Consider the following 21,855-nt stretch of genomic DNA (forward strand, 5'->3'; position numbering starts at 1 on the left):
CTAGCCTTGAACACTCCAACTGCATCATAGCGTAGCTTAACAAGTAGCTCAAATGACATACTTGAATGCAGCGAGGCAACAAGATGAACAGCTTAGTCATCTCTCATCGGTCTTTCTGGAAAGGCAACTTGTAACTGGTATTTACATACTGCACATTAGAATACAAAGCTGCCGATCCGCCTGCCTTTGAAGGACTGAGTGAGTAGGGTGGTTCATATACCCCATCAGAGAGCTAAAACCTTAGGCCTGGTACACCATATCCTGGTTGCGTGAATTCACATCATCATGCGTCTTCTGTAGACCAGTCTGGCCCCAAGCGCCGGGTGGGCGTTTTGCAGAACATGAGTACTATCAGATGCAGAACATCTGCGCTCAGGGCCCTGTGATTGACAGACGCCGATTCATTGGCTCTTAAAATTTTTTGATTTCTGCAAAACGCCCACCCAGTGCTTGGGGCCAGACCGGTCTGAAGAAGACACGTGATAATGTCAATTCACACGACCAGGAAAGTGTACCAGGCTACTAATCCCTGGCACATTGACTTCACTTGCAGGTCTGTCTTTCTTTGGTAGAAAAAGTAGTGTGTCCCATAATAGAACCAAGCACATCTACAACTAATTAATGTGCATCTAGTCTAACTATAGAGTGCTAAAGGTCGTGTAGCACTGCTGCAGCAGCACTGTATTGTATGAAGCTCAATTAAATAATAATATTTACATCATTTACGGTATATCATTTATATTACATTTTCGGTTAATCAGCCCTAAACGGAAAGTCAATAATTTCCGGTACATGCTTAAACATGCCCTATCATAAATGTGTGCACTGTGTTTTATGTTGCTTTACCAAGAAAGGCTTGTACTGTACAGTGGAGAAGTGAATCATTCTGCTCCACCCAGGGGGGGATAAATGACTCTGTTCAACCTCAAGATGGGATTTCAATTACATCCGGCAACAGAGAATAAATGATCAGTTCTCAGAATGACGAGGGGAGAGAAAAACACGAGTGACTACATAGTTTCATAAGAATGCTGTCAAATAAAGCCTGGTCCTCGTGTATTTTTACACATTACATTGTCCTGCACTAAAAAATTGCTGATCAATCGCATTGTGAGCTTGTAGATCTGCTATTTTTGACACCACCATACGACAGAGAATAGATGGTTTGCTATCTTTTTTTGACAGTCAGAACATTCATTATAGACCAGGGAAATACATGAAGATAAACTCCCAAGAGAATACTTATACAATGAACTTGCAATAGTCAAACAGGACACCAAACATTAGGTTACAAACTGGCAATGAGGAACAGAACACAGAGGATAAATTCACACAGGGACTAACTCAACACAGGTCTATGGTTTTCTATCTTTTCTACATCTACCAGGTATACATACTGTACTGTAGTTCCAAGGCATTCACCCAGCTGCTGCATCTCTAGGCGTAACTAGTCCGTGATTCGATTAAATGACAAGGATGCCAGGTCAATGCAATTATTAGCTTCCTAATAGGAAAACCAACAGTGCCTGGCATACCTGAGCATCAGGGTTTGGAAGCACTGGTCTAAAGCTATCTATTCATTCAATCAACACAAAGCAAACCTAGCACAGTCAAGATCAAATGGAGGAAGAGAAGACACAGACAGTAGTTAATGATGGCTTCCAGTATGCTGACCGGCCCCACGACCCCTAGAATCTCTATACTGCGTTTGCCAATTAGGTCATACAATAGTAGTAGAAACACAAAATGCCGCTACACACACACACACACACACAAGCAAAATGCACTTCACTATCAGACAGCTCCAATAAGACGCGATGACAAGTGAGGGGAGTATGAAATAGCTAGTGCATGGTCATGCCTTCCCAAAGACACTGTGACCCAAACCAGGCACAGTCTCAAGGATCCGACACAGGCTGCAATGAAAGCAGCAGCCATAAATGGAATGAAATTACGGGTATGAAACCACCACTAGACACACAGGTTTTGCATTGCATTGTGTGTCATGGTGCTTTAAGGAGCACCGATGTCAAAACACAGGCGATTGACTGCTGGAAGCAACACACGTTGTGAACACTGAGCTCTCTACCAATTGTTTTACACAAAGCACAGAGTTAATACAATCACAGAAACCTTTATGTCACCTCAATGAAAGTTTAACAAATCAGTAATGCAGTGATTAAAGCCAAGTCCCAATCTGTGATTTGTGGAATAGCTCTCCACAATAGAGATCTGTTTTCTAAACAATTAGCACAATATATAAAATCATGATGTTTTGGTATTATCGTTCTAAACCTATGTTCCTGCTATTTTACTATTTTACCAACCAGTTGAAGAAAGGGTGTTATGGATGATGCTTCTTTTTTTTTTAAATAAAAGATATATTACTGTAGGGCTAGATTCCAGCTTTGGCCTCCATAGAGGCCAATGCTGGCCTCTATGGATTCCAAACGACTGAAATTAGTCTTGGCAACTGAGAACTTTAATCCGTGGTAATGTGCTGCTAGTTAGGTTGTAATTAGCTGTAGGCTACACACATTACAATGATGAAACCGTGTGAAATTAAATCCCATGTTATGTAAGCAGGTTGGACAGTAAACGGATTACTGTGTCACCCTACTGTATGTGTAATAGCATAGCAAGAAACATAGGCTAACGAACGTTAAAGTGTTACACTAGCCTGTGTTATTACATGTACAGATATTATACACAAAGAGATGACATAATGCATACCTTTAGCTTATTATTATCCCTTCTTTCCCCTTTTCCTTAATTAAAAAATGTAATTATTGGCAAGGAGATGTAATTATTTTTTATTTGCAGATTTTCATTCAGTTACAGTGCAGGGGTTCATATGTAAGATTATCAAGCATCATATTCCAGTCCATTCATGAATGTCCATCACTGTTAGAGGTGTCATCTTGATGGGTTCTATATTCAGTCCATTTCTCCCATTTTCCAAGGAATAGAGTCTCTTGCAATCTCAAGTTATGAGTTAGTTTCTCCATTACAAATATCTCCTCCACAATGCTCAGCCACTGCTCACAAATTGGAGTTGCATTGTACCATAGCCTTGTAATTGCTTGTTTACTAACTGGCCTTTTTTCTTATCCATTTTGTGGTGATGTAGTTTAATTGGTAGCATTTCATAGTGCGACTGATTTTTACTAATTGCAGTGCTGTACAAAGCTAGAGGTGCGCTAATTGATAGATTTCCCCTACTTTCAGCTTTCAGAGAAAGTGGCTGACCTTCCAGCAGACAGTAACTTGCCACGCTCACACACTAGAATCAGGGCTCCCTCTCCAACAAGGTTAATTGACCCACACAGTGATGTGATGTGCACATTGGTGAAAGAAAACCGTTCACGCAAATGTCACCATTCTGAATTTCTGGGAAAATAAATAAATGTGGCATTAAAATAATTGCCAAATGCAGTATAATTTCTCAAACGTTAATAGGGCGTCCCGCCCAAATAAAGCCTGTGTGTGGGACACACTGATGGATGTACAGTAGGGACTCGGGAGCCATATTTGAGTTGCAGACCCATTTTCATGGGTCGCGAGTAAATCTTCCTTTTCTACGTTTCCTACATTTCTGGGGTAAAAATGCAGATTCTTTTCTTTTTAAAATTTGTCAAAAGAATTTCAGAAATTTCAAATAAATAGTGAAAATAGCAGATCTACAAGCGCAATGTGTCGCTCATAAATCAGCTACTTTCACTATTTTTGAAATAGCCATAAAATTGTTCATTCATAATGTATTTTGGTACACTTGGGTCCCGAGTAGACAGATTTATCTTTTGGGTCCCAAGCGGAAAAGTTTGTGAACCACTGATCCAAGTTGTGCGTCACGTTTCTCTCAGCACCTGCATAAGTAGACCTACCTCATAAGCACGGGACGCCATGCCGCGCACACAAACCTCCTCCTTTCATAGGGGCCTGTGTGGTAACCAAGTTCCTGCAATCTCATGTCTTTGGCCCCGGGGCGCGGAGACTAAAAGAACAAAACTTCATAAACAAACAACTGAACTCATGGCAACAAAACAAAAAAAATGCTGTCTCAAGCTATAAACTCCAGTGTTTATTCCGAGACATCAAATTGTGCTCAAGCTGTGTGCCTTGTATCCTAGCCTGTGAGTTTTCCCCTAGCATCAGCAGAGCCAACAGAGCCTCTCTCCAGGGGAGACGCCTGTCCCTGTAGCCTGAGATCAGCAGCCAGCAGCCAGCTGAGCTGACTGAGCAGGAATGACTAAGAACTCTGGAGCTTGGACCCACGGCATCTGCCTCCAAAATAACACTGGCCTGCTGAGTTAGAGGCAGCCTTATACCAAAATCATACTTTGCTGAGCGTCGCTCACCGAGAAGAGCGGATTCCAAATGTCAAAATCAGTTATTTTCAGACAGCGACGTTACTGTACAACAAAGGGGAGGCATGCGTTAATCCGACAGACCTTTTCTCCGACTATGTGGCATCCGCGTGCGGTTAGGGTTAGGGTGAGGGTTTGGTTCGGGTTTAGTATTGGAAACGTCGGAGCGCTGCGCTGTCGGAGGAATGCGCTGTCGGACTAACCTACTGCACCCCAACAAAGTATGATAAACTAGGCTTGAATAGACATTGGACAGCCTGTGGAGTGCGAGTGAGTGCGTGCGTGCGTGCGTGCGTGCGTGCGTGCGTGCGTGTGTGCGTGTAATTGCTGACTAATCATGCAAAATGTTATGCTTAATTTAAATTGTATTTTTATTTAAAATTGGAAACAAACGACAGTATCACCAAATGAATGAGAAATCCACACCAAAGAGGTACCGGTGGACGTGAAAATCTAAACAGAATAGAGTTAAAAGACAAAAGACGGTTTGGGTTCTAATCTGATCCACGCATGTAAATGTGTTCAGATTGTTTGACAATCAAATCTTTTAATTAAACACAGCAGATTTTAAATAAACTGTGAAACAACAGAATATAAAGTATGTGTTTGAAGAGGCCATTACCTAGTTATGTAACATAAACAAAAGATAAAAAGCATTTTGAAAAATTCCAAACTCGGTCATCTTCTTGTTTCACTTCCCGAGCAGCGGTCAAGGCACAGCACAAAAACAAACAGCACTTACGGTCATTCACTTCAAAATAAAACCTAAATTGACACATTTCATACAACCTGCATTATTTTATCATCAATGCATTTCAAATTAATCACATCCGTTAACGCATTACTTTCGAAAGCCCATAATAAAACAAATGTAAATGAAACCTCTTAATCCTATAGTACAACAGTACTGCAGTGCAGCAAATGTTTTTTAACAGACACTTGTAGTTTGAAATGAAAAGTTGACATATTGTATACCACATAAGAAATTACTCATCCTATAGTGCATTAGTAGAACTTAATATCTGTTCATACAAATGCAGTGGTTCTCAAACATTTTCATGTCAAGGACCCCCAAAATTAAGGCTTTAAAGAAATATACCGGTATATATATATATTCAAAGATTTGCGCACATTTTCACAAGTTTTCAAAAATAGCAGATCTACAAGCTCATAGCTTGTAGATCTTGAACAGCCAAAGTATACAATAATGGTTAAAGTGGTTAAACGATTGTGACGCTACATTAACTTATTTAGCTGGGGATCCTCTGGTACCCCGCCAAGGACCCCTGGGGGTCCCCGGACCCCACTTTGAGAAGCAATGTACTAATGCATCTAAAAAGACTGAGGTGTAACGTAACACAAAAGGCAGTGTTTTTATTTTGTTTTACACTGCCGACGGCGATGCAACACTCCTCCCTGTGCTGCCAGCACAGCTGGGACATGGTTAGAGATTACAGTGCCAGTGGCCACGCACTGGACAAGGAGATCAGCTCACAGCCGTGTGCCCAGCAAGCAGGGATTATCTACTCTGTAACAAGATTACTACCAGACAATGGCCCTAAAACAAAAAGAGAACTCACTTTGTGCCATATGAATCAATGTTCCCCAGATTTTCTTTTTGTTTAAAAATGCATTTCCAGAATTCTCTTGAGGGCTTTTGGGGTTTCCTCATGCATGCTTTCCAAAGCACGTTTTGTACTGTATACTTCTAGGATTTGAGTTTTTATATCAAGTTCTTCTATTACACTAAATGTATAATGGGTCTATACTCTCTATATATCATTGCTTTCGGGTGGAAATCTGTCCAAAACTGTTATTTTTCAGGATCCAAAAAATAATAATACCAGATCTACAAGCTCAAAACGAGTCGCATTTACGATGCGTTTGGAGCTTGTAGATTTGCTATTTTTGCTACATTTGTGTGACACTGTAGTATGATGAACTAGAGCAGCAATTTACGACACAACATAAAAGTTTAAATATGGAGATAAGGTTTCTGCCTGACAGCGACGATATAAATGTAGATCATTTAAGCACTATTAACCTGGCTTCTCCATTTTGTGCATGATTACATTATAGGCGAAAATTGACAAAATGTTTACAAATAGTCCAAACGGTTTTGTACAGTATGTATGAAATGCTTACACATACTGTAACATTGCATATTCGTATCTACATAAAAGTTTTAACCCTATATGCTTCGTTGACCAGGGTCCACCAGGGGTCTATACTGAAAATAGCCGATCTACCAGCTAACGGCACGTTGCTAAGCAACGTTGTTGCTTTGTGGCGGATTGTGAGCTTGTAGATCGCCTATTTTTGCTGAATGTTCACCCCCAGAATACCGATGCTAGGTTTCATGTGGTTAAGAAAAAAGATTCCGCATTTCCATCAATTAGTTTCAGGGAAAAGGCAATAATAGCATGCACACCCACTCCCAATTGCTATTCATTATGCACACACATGCACATTGCAGGTGCACAAGCTCATTACTCACACACACACACACCCCTTAACAAGTCATCTCTAGGGGCACAGTAGTTGGGTACTATAAGCGTATGACTTTAATCCATTAAAACTGCCATTTTAAGATTTCTTTGGCTATTCAAAAATAGCAGATCTACAAGCTCATAGCACGGCACTCTGTGCCGCGCTATGAGCTTGTAGATCTGCTATTTTTTGAGAAACCGTGGAAAATTTGTGCAAATCTTTGAACATAAAGTGAATATTTTTAACTCCCATCTATGCTTCTGGGGTTCCTGGAACAACTTATTTTGAGATGGGGGTCCGTGGCCAAATACATATAATTTTGGGTGGTCCTTGACATGAAAAAGTTTGAGCACCACTGATATAGCAACATACTGTTAGGATTTAGAAAACATTTTTAGATATGTATTTGGCCGTGGAAAAATATATATTCAAAGATTTACAAAAATGTTCAAGATTTTTCAAAAATAGCAGATCTACAAGCTCATAGCGCTATGAGCTTGTATATCTGCTATTTTTGAATAGCCAAAGAAATCAAAAAATGATGCGTGTCCGGATTGAATGGGTTAACAAGCATAACGCCCACGCACCCAACACTGTTTAATGTACGGTAACCTGCAGGTACTGTATGTGGTGGTGAAAGGAGAAGCAGGGTGTGTGTGTGTGTGGAGGGGCTGATGCTGCCGTAGTCCTCCAACCATTAGAATGTAGGGCACGTCATGTAAATGATGAATGTTCAGAGCACGCTGCTCCACTTCCAATGAGGAAGGGCACAGAGTACGCAAATGTACTTCTTCCTCCTCCAGTTAAACCCTAACGTTAAACATAGTATCGCATGTCAACTCAGATCCCACCGCCCCCCTAAAATAAATGGATGCATAAGTCTTTCAAATAGCTAATCGTAAGTCTTTCAAATTGCTAATCGTAATGCTAATGAGCCCAAACAGAGCTTGCTGGAATGAGAACGGTGCTGAAGGGCTTATTAGCTTGTGCGAGAACAAATTGTGCTGCGCTACAGAAGCAGAAAAGTACTGCAGGTAGAATTTACACAAAAAAAAAGAAAAAGGGTCATCAGATAGAAGGATACATTGGTATCACAACGTTCAGCGATACACTGGTGCCACAGCGTTCAGTGGTACGTTTGGTAATTAGGGGGCAGATGAAGCAAGCAAGCTCGAGCAGGGAGCTGCCTGCCAGAGACAAGGTACTGTACTCTCTAGTGGTCTTGACATAAAGTCAATTTATACTTACTTCGGGCAACTGTTTCACATGATCTACTAGCCGATCTACAAGCTCACAGCCACAATACGTCGCGTCCATGAAGCGCTGGGAGCTTGTAGATCAGCAATTTGCGGCGTGCAACACTTAGGGCTTGTTTGCCTTTTAGGCTTCGTAATCAAAAATTGCTCAGGGCAAATATGACAAATAACTTAAAATATACAAAGAAATTACTGACATATTTAATAATTTTCAAAATAGCATTAATAGCTGATCAACAAGCTTACAATGTGTCACTAAGTGACACGTTTTCAACATGGAAACGATTATGACGATTAAGCAAAATAATTGCGATTATGTCAAATAATTGCGATTAGGCGATCAGGCCTAGCGACACTGTCGTGCAACGGAGGATAAATTAAGCATTAGCAGCCTGAGTTGCTCTACCGTCATAGTTGTTCCTCCCCTGACTACTGTAATAACTCTTCTCTGTCTTCAGAGCTAGGAGTCATGGAATCTAGGAGAAACTAGGAGTCCAAGGAATCATCCTTGGATCCTGGAAAATACCTTTTATTTCTGAAGATGGCATTATAACACTGTAGACACCCAGACTTGTCTAGACAAGTATGAGGCCCAAACGATCAGCATCCCATCTGATACAGTATATTCCAGTTCAAGCCCATCTTTGACAAGCCATCAATCATCTCTGTCAGTAGCTACAGTAGGCACCAATCTGTGAATGGGCCATACATCATCTCAACAGGCAACTGATGAAGGCAGGGGGAAAAAAGGGTACATGCAAAAATTACTAGCTTTGTGCCTCTTCCTCCGACATTACATAATATCTCAACAAATCTGCCAGCTGTTCTCATAAATCAGCTTTCTAATTATTTTGAAAGGAAGGGGGCATTATTAACATCGATTCCAAGTTATATTCAGAGCTTTCCTATTAACCAAGCAAAACTAAGCTTGCCAGGAAAGCATCTCCTGCTGCTAGTGGTATTTTTATACAGAGCAACAACGGCCTGGAAATGACCCTCGGATATCCTTGACTGCCAGGGGATTATCATCACAACTAAATGTATGTTCATGTCCTTTCCAGATCAAAACAGCTTCCAAGGATTAGCAAAGCTGAGCAAAAAAACATGCACATACCACCTTGTATAAAACATGACATTGCTGCATGCTAGCAACAGAAAGCGGGGATAAACAGATTTATTAGACTCCTCCGTGTTGGCAGGCTGAATGCAGCTCAAGAAGAATCCTCATACAGCTGTTGTGCATGCAGGCTTTGAAATCATTTAGCTTGCCAGTATAGACGATTATGATGCCAAGCCCGATTTTGGAGAGTCCTAAAGCACCAGAATAATGTTTTGATCGATATATTTGTTGTTTTTAAAAAAAAGTAATTTTCTTTTATTTAACTACTTATTCCAAAATTTCTATTTTCTATTCTATTCAAAAATAGACGATTCACAAGCTTGCAGCTGAAACTGGTAAAAATAAATCTGGGACACATTGGCTGCATAATTGCAGATACCAATAAAAAAATAAAATACATTTACAAAAAAACTAAATCTAATAATGGCCATATCGGACAAAATGATTTATCAGTCAGGCTCTACTTGGCAGCATCACTGTTCTGCCCTAATAAAGTTAGGGCCTGTTTTCAGTCACTCCCTTGACATCAACTTATCTCTTGGGGACTCAAGGCTGCTTTGTAAAGTCACCAGACAGTACACAAAAACATTTCCAGCCCTAATATAGGCTTACTCACTAGACTAAATAGATCTGCCTGTTGATAAATTCTGTCTTGTGTTGATAAATTCTCTCTTCAATTCCAATTAATGGTATCTGGGTTAGTTGAGCCAACATCACGCTGTAGCACCGTAACATCAAGTAAAAGCCAAAGCCCCATGACTAGCACTATACAGAAAACTCTCTGAAAATAGACCAACCTTTTAACACATATCCTGGAAACTCCAGAGTAAAAGCGGGTCAGATTGTCCAAGCGGAATCAATTTAAGACCTCTAGCCTGAGGATACAAACCGTAGTGCAGAAACCTCTGCTAGCATGGCCAGGTGGAATTCCTCCTGAGAGAAGAGCTGACCAGAGGTGATGGGGGGGGGGAGGCCACACGGGTCTGTCTGACCGTTCTGCGATGATTAGTCTGACCCCGCCAGACCCAAATGCAGGAGTGAATTATGGGAGTGCAAAAGAGCCTCAAAAGAATATGTGGTCAGAGAAAAATGGTATGATTCAAATAATTTGCCCAGTTTTTGATTTTACCCATGTGGTATTGTCTCTTTGTGCAACTTATATGATCATGGGATACAGATGCTATTATATACTGTGGATATTAACTATGTGTATTGTATGTATATAGTTGGGCACCGATAGCTTAATGGGTAGAGAGGCCTCTGGGATTCAGAAGGTCCCCGGTTCGCCCCTTGGCCCAGGTCTGTGTCTAATAAATGTTCCTGAGCAAGACACTTAACCCCTAACTGCTCCCCAGGCACTGTATTAATGGCACCCACTGCTCTTAATAGTTAGGATGGGTAAATGCAGAGGGGAAATTGCAAATGCACTGTGACAAAAAAAAATACACACACCCCCCAAAATATAGACTGGGGTCCCAACATAAATGCATATCAAATTGGGGGTCCTGGAAATGAAAAAGCAAGCCTGAATGGAACCTGCTGTTTGATGTGAAGAATACACACTGACTGCAGTTACATAAAAGATGAAGGGTACATTACAACAACTTGATTTTCCTAATGTGCAAAAGCCACCATCATAGAATTGTCCGTTTTTCTTTTTTCAAAAGTGTGTTTTCAAAAGTGTTAATTGAAAATGTATCGAATTGTGACCTTATTATTCGAAAGTCACGACACCCCTAGTCAGTGGGTAAGCAAAAAGTGGAACTGGGCTTTGAACCTAAACAATAGAGACATTCAAAGCTTAAACTTTCATTGGCCTCTTCTTGTCTATTCATTTCACTCTCATCGGCTGCTTCCGTTGGGTCATACTTCAGTCTGGCTCATAGGTTGTACTGTATAAGTGACATCTCCTAACAGCAGCATGTCTAATTGAATCATCTCTGGCTAATCGTAGACTTACAGGAGATCTATGACCCAACCCGACCAACCCCAGGCCTCCTGAACAATGGCCTGTAAGTCTGCCATAATTCCCCAGCTAATCAGGAGCGCCAGGCTCAGCCTCAGTCTCAGGGGTCAATAAACACGCATTAAACTCAAAGTACAGAAAGAATCGTCACAAAATGAGTAGAGGAATTAACACCAATTACATAGCGGCCTTTAATCTAGTCAGTCGAGCTTCTCTTTTGCAAAGTGACATTTGGCCTGCTTTGTCCAAGTCCCTGAACGAAACATCTCATTAGCCTTGCCATTTGAAATTAGTCTCTCTATAGGCTACTCTGGCTATGAAGCCATGGAGTTGAAACACCTGTCAACGCACTATCACTGCCTGTTTATGGCGGCTTCATGGGGGGATAGACTTAGTTGACCGGAGTACCCCAGGGGTCTATACTACTAGGTTTGCTCTCTTTTCCCTATATACCAAATCTATTTGCTGAAAAGAGCAGATATAAACACGACATTTTGTGAGCTTGTAGATCTGCTATTTTCGCCGGATGATCGCCCCAGAAGAGGGACACTAGGGTCCATGTGGTTAACACTGGGAAAGGTGGTTTTATGGTGTGTGTGTGTGTGTGTGTGTGTGTGTGTGTGTGTGTGTGTGTGTGTGTGTGTGTGTGTGTGTGTGTGTGTGTTGGGGGGCAGATTAACTTCCCCTTTCCTTTAGCAGGATGACCTGCAAATTCCTCCTCTGCAGTGACCCTGCCTCTCGCTCATTCTGTGGTCCTGCCACTCTGCCAGACCAGTTCTCTTGTACACACAGAGTGCTTCCTAGACCCAGAGGTGGATCCCAGACTGTCAAAACCTTTACCTCGGGTACAGAGCATTATAATGAAAATAAATCCTGTTTACACATGAAAGATCATTCTGTTATTTGCCTATTGCAGCAGAAAGACCTTTAAAGCCATACGCTCACTGTGTCGTGAATATGTAAAAGTAAAATGACAGAACAGAATAGGAGTAGGCAGGTTTGGAACAAAACAACAGATGTGGAGTTGGTGGAACAAAGAACAACCGAAGGAGGTAAAAAGTAGAAAAGACGAATGTTTGCCATCTGCCAAAAGAGCCAACGGCTAAAGGTTAGAAATCCAAACTTGAAGAATAAAAGGACGTCTCCTGAGGAACAATAAGATATATATATTTTTAATGAAATTATGCAGTCAATCCAAAAAACACCTTAAGTAAGTAAAACAGTTATACATTCCACTGGGTACTTTGCGTTAGCAATCGGTCAAAATATGTTGGCACACTGGCAAACATATGGTATAATTTTAGAGCTAAGCCCTTTGTCCATAAGGCCCATAATACATGCAATTCCCAGAGGAAGCACAAAGTCTAACAGATGTACCAACATTTCAACTCAACAAAATGCAAGCCAAATAAATCACCCTCCATCTAAAAAACAAACACAGACTGATGGGAATATTAGCAAAAGGAAATAGAAAAGTATCCACTCTAGTTTCCTGCAATGACCTCAATGACCTATACAGCGTGTGGGCTAGATGCTAGATGACAAGGCATCTGATGGATTTACCAACAGTATGGGGCTAAATTGGCATCCAGCCTAGCCATCATGTCCCACCTTGAGCATTCTCCAACAATGGTAATGCTGCAACAAGCCACTGCATCCCTCTGGATGAGGATATTATGCCTACATTCCTCTAATAGAATATGACTGTTGTGCCTTTCCCCATGGCTCTGTTTACGCATGAATGAAACCTCTCCGCAACGCCACCTGCACTGACTGCCAACAAGATCATTATTTTGTTGGGGGCCCTGCTGGCAGCCACCTCCCGCCACATAATTAACTAACAACCTAAATCCCAAGCATTTAATAAAGCATGCAACTTATGAATGAGAAGAGCAGAGCATAGGTGGAGCAAGAGAGTGCGAGGTGAGAGAGAGAGAGAGATGGAGCTAAAGGGAGGGAGAGGACTGGGGCAAGCCATGGAAGACATGGCAGTCGTGGCTGCCCTTGAAATAGCCTGACTCATTACTGCAGTAGTGACAGCATGTGTACCGATGGCATCCTCTCAAAGAGCTACGGCCTAGCACTGGCAGTCACCAGAGTGACAGACAACCCTGTGTGCTACGGAAGCTTTTGTGCCAAAAATGAATGTGATAGTGTGTGTGCGTGTATTATTTTTTCTTTAAGAAACAGTAATTACACTCAATTCATCCTGAAATATAATTTCCTCTTTCACAACATTATTATCGTTAATGAAAAAAATAAATATTGGAGTTTTTTTATACTGCATTTGTACTTATTTATTTTAATAATTGCTTATTTATAGAATTTTGCACACAAGGGATTCAACAGTGTCTCACCACCCCATGGAATACTGCAAAACACGTGTTCCCCTTATTCATACTGTACAGTAGATATGGAAGGGAACATGCCTGCCAGAGGTGTAGCTTCTCAATTTGATTGACGCACGTCACCAGAGGGACACGGTGCTATCAAGCCACCAGCCAGCTCCTGCGACTCCTTCTGCCTAAACAGTCTAGCTTAATCTCTGGATAGCCTCCAAACAACAACCCTGCATGCATGGATAACCAGGGGCTACAGCGCCCATTTCTTTTCTTATCCAGCGTTACACTGCTCTAATGACATGCCGTGCCTATGGAGGTCCCCCGGGACCAACTGGAAAGCATTGCAGAGGCTCTGTCTCGCCCCAACACAACGATCTCACGCTGCCCAGTGACAATCTTGATCATCATAATTAAGGCACAGTGGTAAATGTGGCTTATAAAAAAAGACCACGTCACTAGCTGTAAGCCACCGAGATCTGACTTCACTGAGGGTTAGAGCAATCAACTGAAACCTCTATTTTAGATGGCGCCAGTTTAGCATGTCGGAAGATGGGAACACTAATCTCACCATCATTAACTATGCTGCCTAAAACAAAGTCATTATTTCCTAAACAACCCATTACAAGCTTTACAGGGTAGCTAAACGATGAGCAATGGCGATGAGAACTTTGGTTTCCTGTCATGGCGATATATACTTTTAATGGGTTTAAAGCCTTTAGGAAGATCAAAATATTAAGAATTGAGCAGTCATTTAGGTCATTATTTACGATCGTCATCGTGAAATCTCATCAGTCAAGTCTGGGACAAACAGTATTTAGCATAAGAGTAGTTTTGCTCTTGTAACTGGATTTAAGCAGCGTTTGATACCACCCTATGCGATCTGTGGAATAAAGCCCTTCCTAATCAATGCATCAGTTCCTCCAAGCAAATGGCAGAGGCTGCAACAAATCCTCTTCGATTCCCCCTTAATAGTCTTTACATAGAGACATGCGACGAGGAATTAATTGCATATTAGCGTACATGTATGGCAGATGCGTTTGTCATGCTGAGCAGTTGTGCACATTTGACTGCAGCAATATCCATGGGAGAGAGGGATATAAATCCGCAGGAGGTAAAAGTCATCGCAACAGCAACAAGACTGTGGTCCGGGGGTCAGAGGAGTAAGGTACCAGGATAATGAGAGGTCCCCCTCCGCTCCAGTCGCATAGCAAACAAAGTGCATTCATCAGTGGCTGGATCAACAAACTGACAAACGTACTGATGCCCAGCAGAGGCATCAACAAACTGGGTCTAACAACAACCAAACCTCATTCATCTGAACCCCACAGGAATGGAGGCTTTGAGAAATCAAATATTTGGGACTCAAAAAGGAATTGCATCACCAAGCCAAGCTGTCTTTCTGAGATGCAATGCATGTTTAATTTTCAGTTTGAAATGCAGGCAATTTTGCAGGTCAATAATTCAGTTTCAATACAAAAAAAACCTAATTCTATTGATGGTACATAGGTCTTATTGTAGGACTTATCTTTTCTCATTGTACCTTGTACAGGGAGGCTTGACTTTTATCAAAAACACAACGTATATAGAATAAAATAAATAACCCGCACACAGTCTACACTTGCACAATAAGGACAATTGTATTTAGGCAACGTTTCAGTCAATAGACCAGGCATCAAAAAATCTAAAACACTACAAAATGTAACACTCAGGGCGCCTTCTTTCAGTGTAATGGCTAAAGCACCAATCATAGTTGCGACTTGCAAGATCTTCAGAGTCAAGCCCCGTCTCTCCCTCTATCTCTAGTGTCCTGTCAATAATAAACCAGAAATGACCACACAACCATTTACACTCTGCTGTCTGACGTTTGTTAGGTAAACAAGGAGGTGGCATAAAACATTTCTATGCCTCTTGCCCTAATGGATAATGGGGCGAGAGAAGGACTTTGCCTATAGCAAGACATCAGTGCAGTATTCGGCATAGCAAAGTAATGTTGCTTTGCAGGATATTTAACTGACAGAAGATTCAGAGTTCAGACCGTAGCTAATTCTCCGTACAACCCTCAGTAGTCCCAGTTCTTCAGAGTCAACGAGATGAAGAGTAATCTCAAACTGAAAGAGGGAAAGGAAGAGCAATACACACAAACAATAGACAAAACATAGTCGAGGGAAATCCAGTGTACCATGCCACTAAAATAAATGGGCTCTAAAACATTGTCCAGGCTCTATACTAGTCTAGACAAACCAAATACCCATTACCCAATGTATTTATAATCTTTAAAAAAAATGTAAAGCGAGAAAGAAAAAAATGTTTTACAGACCCCCCCCCCCTTCTGACCTCAGCAGTCAATAAACTGGAGCTGATCGCTGCACTTTATCACGTCCTCATCATGTCATTTGGGCACAGTGTTTAAGGCTGTGTATAATCAAAGCTTGTGCTAAAAATGACCTTTGTGCCTCTGGGCACAACTGTGTCATGTTTGTTTCGATCTAACTCACAGCCTGGTCACTGAAAAGAAAGGACAGACACAAAATAAAACTGAAGCACGGCTAAAGTCACAGCACATTACTTTCTCAAAAGTTCAATTAAAAGAACAATTAATTCAGAGAATATTCTCTTTACATATGCAGTACAGGCACTGCTATTGATTTAAGATTTGATCACGAATAACAAATGAGATAGTAATCGTTTCTGCACCATCCGTTTCGTTCTATTGACATTTGCGTTTCTCCATGCTGCATAAGAAAGAACATTTCTGCTTGTAAATGTCTGCGCACACAAAAAGGTAAGTGTTCTTCCCGTTGAGTGGTTGCAGATCTGGGCAGCCTCCAAACCTCCTGCCAGCGTAGGAAATGCCACATCACTCTGCCTTGAAAAGAGCTCCAAGGATCGGGACAAGACACCACCCAAGAGAAAGAGCAACGTCTTGTACTGGGCCTAATTACTTCTGCACGAAGATTACACAGCACGGGTCCTTTTGAGTTGAATTAACACCGAACATTTTGCTGCGTACACCCTTTTTTGACCTTTCTGATGCTTCCAGCAAGATGCCTGCCCAAACATTTATGTTCATACTAGTAACATTCATTCTAAAATGTTCTATGGTGCTGCAGAATCACACAGCCCTGTGGATACAACTACTAAATAATGTGTTAACAGGATATATATTTTACTTTTATTACAAAATACATTAACCACTTTCGATCATTATAGGGGAAGATTTCCATTATTGTAGGTGAAGATTTTTAACAAATTTCACATTCACAATTAGCATCTTATATTGTGAACTTGCAGATTGGCTATTTTCGCTATTATCGTACAACAAAGTATATATAGTGCTTAAAGCTTAAAATCATATTTCCATCAAACTGCTCTTTATATTAGCCTCTGTGTGCTATTTTATGGCTGTGGACATCAACATATATAGTTATAGTTCATAAATGCCTCAACTGAACTGTGATCCAACAGGAATGTCAAAGATTATTTTTCTGTAATATATACGGCCATAAAATAACACAAAGAGGCTGATATAAAGAGCAGTTTGATGTAAATATTCTGTCAATAGTTTAAGGAGTAAATAATACAGTGAACTTGTAACAATAATAAACCTCATCACTGATGCAGGGTGATGAAGGGAGGGGCTGCCTTGATGTTCCAGCTCAAAGACATACTTTCAGAATGGTGTAAGTGGACAGCAGCACAATGAACAGTCAGGCCTTGGGCCATGTGAATGGGAACATCTTTGCGACACAGACAGACTGTGAAAGTGGCATACAAGAGGCTTAACACTATAACATCAATACCACTCAGTGCTCAAACAGTACCAACAGTCTCTTTCATGAGAAACTGCAAAACAACTTGGTGATTAAAAAAAAAGAATTACAATTTTGATTTATGAAAATGCCCTTTAAGCAGGATATGGGGTTAATTTGGCCATTTAATTACAGCCTATATTTGATGGATTAGAGCAGAACCACATAATCAGCCTTATCTGCCAGTTTACGCCCCTTTCTGAAGCACTTTAATTCTTGTAATGATACGCAATATGTTCATTCAACTATGTTGTGCAACATTCAAAACAAAAAGTAGGCTATTTCTAATGATGGAACATGCAGACATAAACAGAAGTCAGCCTCAGGGGTTATTTTTCTATGCACTGTTCAAATTCCATTTAAGCTCAACCCAATAGTAAAAATGAAACTGATTGTGGGTTGCTGAAAATCAATAGAATACAATGGAACCACAATAATGATCCTTATGAATATAACATTAAATATTATATTTAATAAAGTTATTTGTTTTGTTTTTAGTACCTACAATTTCCACTCTATAAAATGTGTTTTATTATTATCCAATTCCCACAAACTGAAGATCTGCCTATTGAAGGGGTTCTTTGAATCCTAAGAACTCTAACTTTGCCAAGTGAGTTGACCTACATTAGAAGTTTCCTGTTTCCATAAGATGCATGTAAATGAGACGATAGGTTATTCAGAACTATGTTAAATATGAACATCCCCAGTTCCCCACATCTCTGTGACACTGACCTGTATCTCCTCGTAGGCCTCGTCAATTGTGGTCACCTGATGTTGCTCGTGCAGGGCTGGCTCGTCACAGAAGAAGCACACCAGGCTCTTGTCACTTAGGCAGAAGAGCTTGACCTTCTCGTGGTCTTTGCAGGGATAGGAGCTCCTCTGAGCGTTGAGGATGGCGTCCAACGGGAAGGCAGAGTAGCGCTCGACAATGTTGGACAGCTTGAGACTCGGAGAGAGAAGAGGGTCGGCGAAGGTTCTCCGGCACTCTGGACAGTCCCGTGCTCCGCGGGGCTCCTGCCTGCTCCAGTGCTCGGTGATGCACTTTCTGCAGAAGTAGTGCTCACAACCAAAGCTGACGGGGTCCTGGTAGATGCTCAGACAGATGGAACAGAGGAGCTCGTCCTTCAGACAGCAAGCCATTTGCAAACACAGAGACAGAGCTGCATCTAACAGGACACCGTTCTGGAGCACTATATGGTTGGGTGATTGGTTGGTTCAATTGATGGTTCAGTTCAGTTCTCAGTTTCAGCTCTCAGATTGGGAGGGGTTCAGTGTCATGCAGATGTTCACTGACAGATTAGGATCTTAGATTTTCCACTTCTGATGTATCTGATGAAAAAGAGCACAAGAACACTTTTTTAATACTAATTCACATGGATTTTGGTATGGTTGATGTTGTTGCATCAACAGTACAGAAATTGACAGGATTTCGGTTATTTCAGAGTCAAACCATAATAAATATATTGCTCACGTTATATTCAATAAAAAATATCTTATCCTTCATAAGTTGTCTTTATTCATTCATGAGTTGTTCTGACAGAAACATGTTGGTTTACATGATATCGTTAACAACCCCACACTCTCATCCACATAAAGTACAGCTACATTTTGCCTCATGTGGCTTCGACCAGAAACCAGAACCAGTCTCTTTCCTTGTGTTCAACTAAGATCCGGAAAACTGGAACACTTTGCTCTTCAGAATCATTTTGAGAAGACTGACTTTTACCACCGTGGTGTTTTAATTGTTAAGTATTTGTGTTGTTCTTGTGAGATGTGCTGTTGCTTCAGGAAGCACCTGCAGTGGGAAACATTCTTGATTTCCTCCTCTCTGGATGGAATATTTCATTCAGTGGCAACAAGCAAACCTTAACTAATTGCTTATTTCTAACGGGGAAAGTCGAGAAGAGATAACGTCTGTATAACTAGAGCTGAGCTTGCTTGCTGTTTAATTGACTTGGTTGCTCCTTGCATGGCTACTAGCTGCATTTGTAAACACATCCGATCCAAGCCAGACCCACACGACACCACCACGGCAGCAGGGATACACAGTGCAGAGAGCACACACACAGCACAGCCAAACCAACCAACCAACCCGTTTAAAAGGCGAACACGCCCAAAGTGAACAGCCTAAAAAACTATCAAAGCGGATTTATTTGAGTATCTTCTCATGACAAAGTAGTCACCTGGCGTTTAGACTGAAACACTCAAAGTGAACTCACCAGCTCAGCCACACCATCGACCAACAGCTCCGCTGCTCACTGCTTGCTTAGTGCCCACTTCTCTGTTCAGGAAGAGACATATACAGCGGCATCAACGTTGCCAGGTTTACCAAGAGAAACAAGCAACGAGGTCTATGTAAACAAGCCCAAAAGAAGCGACTACGCTACGCCGTATGCTGCGACGCTACGGGACAACACAAATCTTGCATGGGGGTCCCCCTGGCATAAACTATTTTCAGATGGGGGGTCTGCGGACAAATGCATATTAATTTGGGGGTCCTTGACAGGAAAATGTTTAAGAACCACTGGTTTAAACAACATTAGGAAACAAGCCTAAATAAGCAACTACACTTTAGAAACAAGCTAAAAAAAACCTGCAACCATCAACCAATATTTACAAGTAACCTTACAGAAAAGGAAGCCCAAAGTCGCTTATTATAAGCGGACTTGGCAACCCTTAGCGGCGTCGAAACCATACCCCCTGTGTGAGATTTTTGGGTTATATTTACTGATATTCACAGGCAATGTGACATATAAGCTTTTAATCAATGTAAATACTTCTCATTTAATTATAATAATACCTTGAATAACAACTGCAATTATTAAATGTGTAATTAGGATACAATAAACCGTTTAGATTGGTCCCTTGAAGATGCGTTCGCCCCTCCAGTAATGGAATGGCCCAGTTCCTCTAGCCCTCCTCTTTGGCAGCGCTGCTCGCGCTCACAGCTGACAAGCTCCCTCGTTGCCTTGTCTTTCTGTCAGTGGTGGAGAAAAGTACTCAAATGTTTTACCTAAGTAAAAGTATCAATGGTGCAATGTAGAAATACTCCATTGCAAGTAAAAGTCCGGAATTAAAAAATGCACTTGAATAAAAGAACAAAAGTATTGGTATCATAAAATGTACTGTACCAAAAGTAGAACGTAGGCTACTCATTGTGCAGAATGTCCCATTTCACAAGTTTTCAAAAAATGTATAAAATGTATACAAATCTTTTGAAAATAGTAGATCTACAAGCTCACAATGCGTCGCATGGCATTGTGAGCTTGTAGATCAGGTATTTTCAAATGTCTGAAATGTTTGTAGGGCTGAAGTGGATAATGTATGTTTTTTTTGTAATAATAATAATCAAAATCTACAAAGTAACTAAAGTTTTCAAATAATTGTACTGGAGTAAAAGTATAATATTTGCCTCTGAGATGTAGTGGAGTATAAGTAAAAGTACAGAAAATTGGAAATACTCCAGTAAAGTAAAAAATACCTCAAAATTGTAGGTTACTTGAGTAAATGTACTTAGTTACTTCACACCACTGATTGCCTTGCCTTTCTGTAATAAATCCTCCAGCGTGCGCTGATTGTCAAATATGACCACTAAAACTGTCCTACTAATGTATTACATAATAAACCTTAATTGATGGAGGAAGGAATCATTGAACACAAACAGCAAAGCGAAAGTATGACATCCATCATTGTGGTCCAATTTGGACCAGTAGGTGGCAACACTGTACCTGGTACAGGTGAACTGGATACTTTTGCAACGTGAGTTCAGTTCAAGGATAAGTTATAACTAGGAACTTACTGTAAGTGGCCACTGGATAAATAACTGGGCACTTGTAGTGGGCCCTGGCCTGTGAATTTAGATAACTAAGTCTTTCACGGTCACCATTCACAGTCAGTTGGAGTCAAGAGGATTTATGTCACTCACTCATAGGTACAACTGGCAAACAGTGAAATATTGGTGTAGCATGTTCCGCGCTGTGCTAAAAACAATTACTTTATAAAAAAGGAATAAGAAGGCATTTTAAACATAATATAAAGTTTGCAATAGTAAAGGTAATAAAGACAGGAGTGAATAATATGAATAATTTAGTATCTGTAAGGTATACACATACAGTAGCCTAATACATTAGTGCAGTTGCAAAACTGCAATAAGGAGAATGTACAGACTGAATGCAGTTTAATATTTTTTTTAGGGCAAATTAATTCTTGGTGTCTGACCCAGTTTAGCAGTTAGGTAATAATGACCTAGGGGCACATACACATTTTTGATGACTCCTTTTGTTCTAACACAAGTGGGAGGGCAACTGTTAGTATGAACAAGTTTAGTTAGTAAAGTATTAACTGAATATATCACATCAAGCATAAATTATTTCCCCAAAGATGTATTGTGAGCTGAGAAATTGTGAAAATCCTGCCTGTCTGTGTATCTATTATGTAGCCTAGTGGTTCTCAAAAACGTTTGAATTTCAAGGACGTCCATAACTCTCAGTTACAGACCTGTAAGG

General features: G+C 40.8%; 1 protein-coding gene across 1 annotated transcript in view; it reads right to left on the reverse strand.

The window, feature by feature from the left end:
- The window catches only part of trim62.1 (tripartite motif containing 62, tandem duplicate 1), a 40,758-nt gene extending 21,088 nt beyond the window's left edge, over positions 1 to 19,670 (reverse strand). Inside the window, exons 1-2 of the mRNA XM_084063554.1 lie at positions 19,570 to 19,670; positions 18,083 to 18,679 (exon numbers count right to left, since the gene is read on the reverse strand). Coding sequence (XP_083919680.1) covers positions 18,083 to 18,490 — 408 coding nt within the window. The 5' untranslated portion in view covers positions 18,491 to 18,679; positions 19,570 to 19,670. The remainder of the gene's footprint in view (positions 1 to 18,082; positions 18,680 to 19,569) is intronic.
- Positions 19,671 to 21,855: the final 2,185 nt, after the last annotated feature.

This window comes from Gymnoscopelus microlampas (genome assembly GCF_963454915.1).
Source record: "Gymnoscopelus microlampas genome assembly, chromosome: 7".
Taxonomy (NCBI): Eukaryota; Metazoa; Chordata; class Actinopteri; order Myctophiformes; family Myctophidae; genus Gymnoscopelus; species Gymnoscopelus microlampas.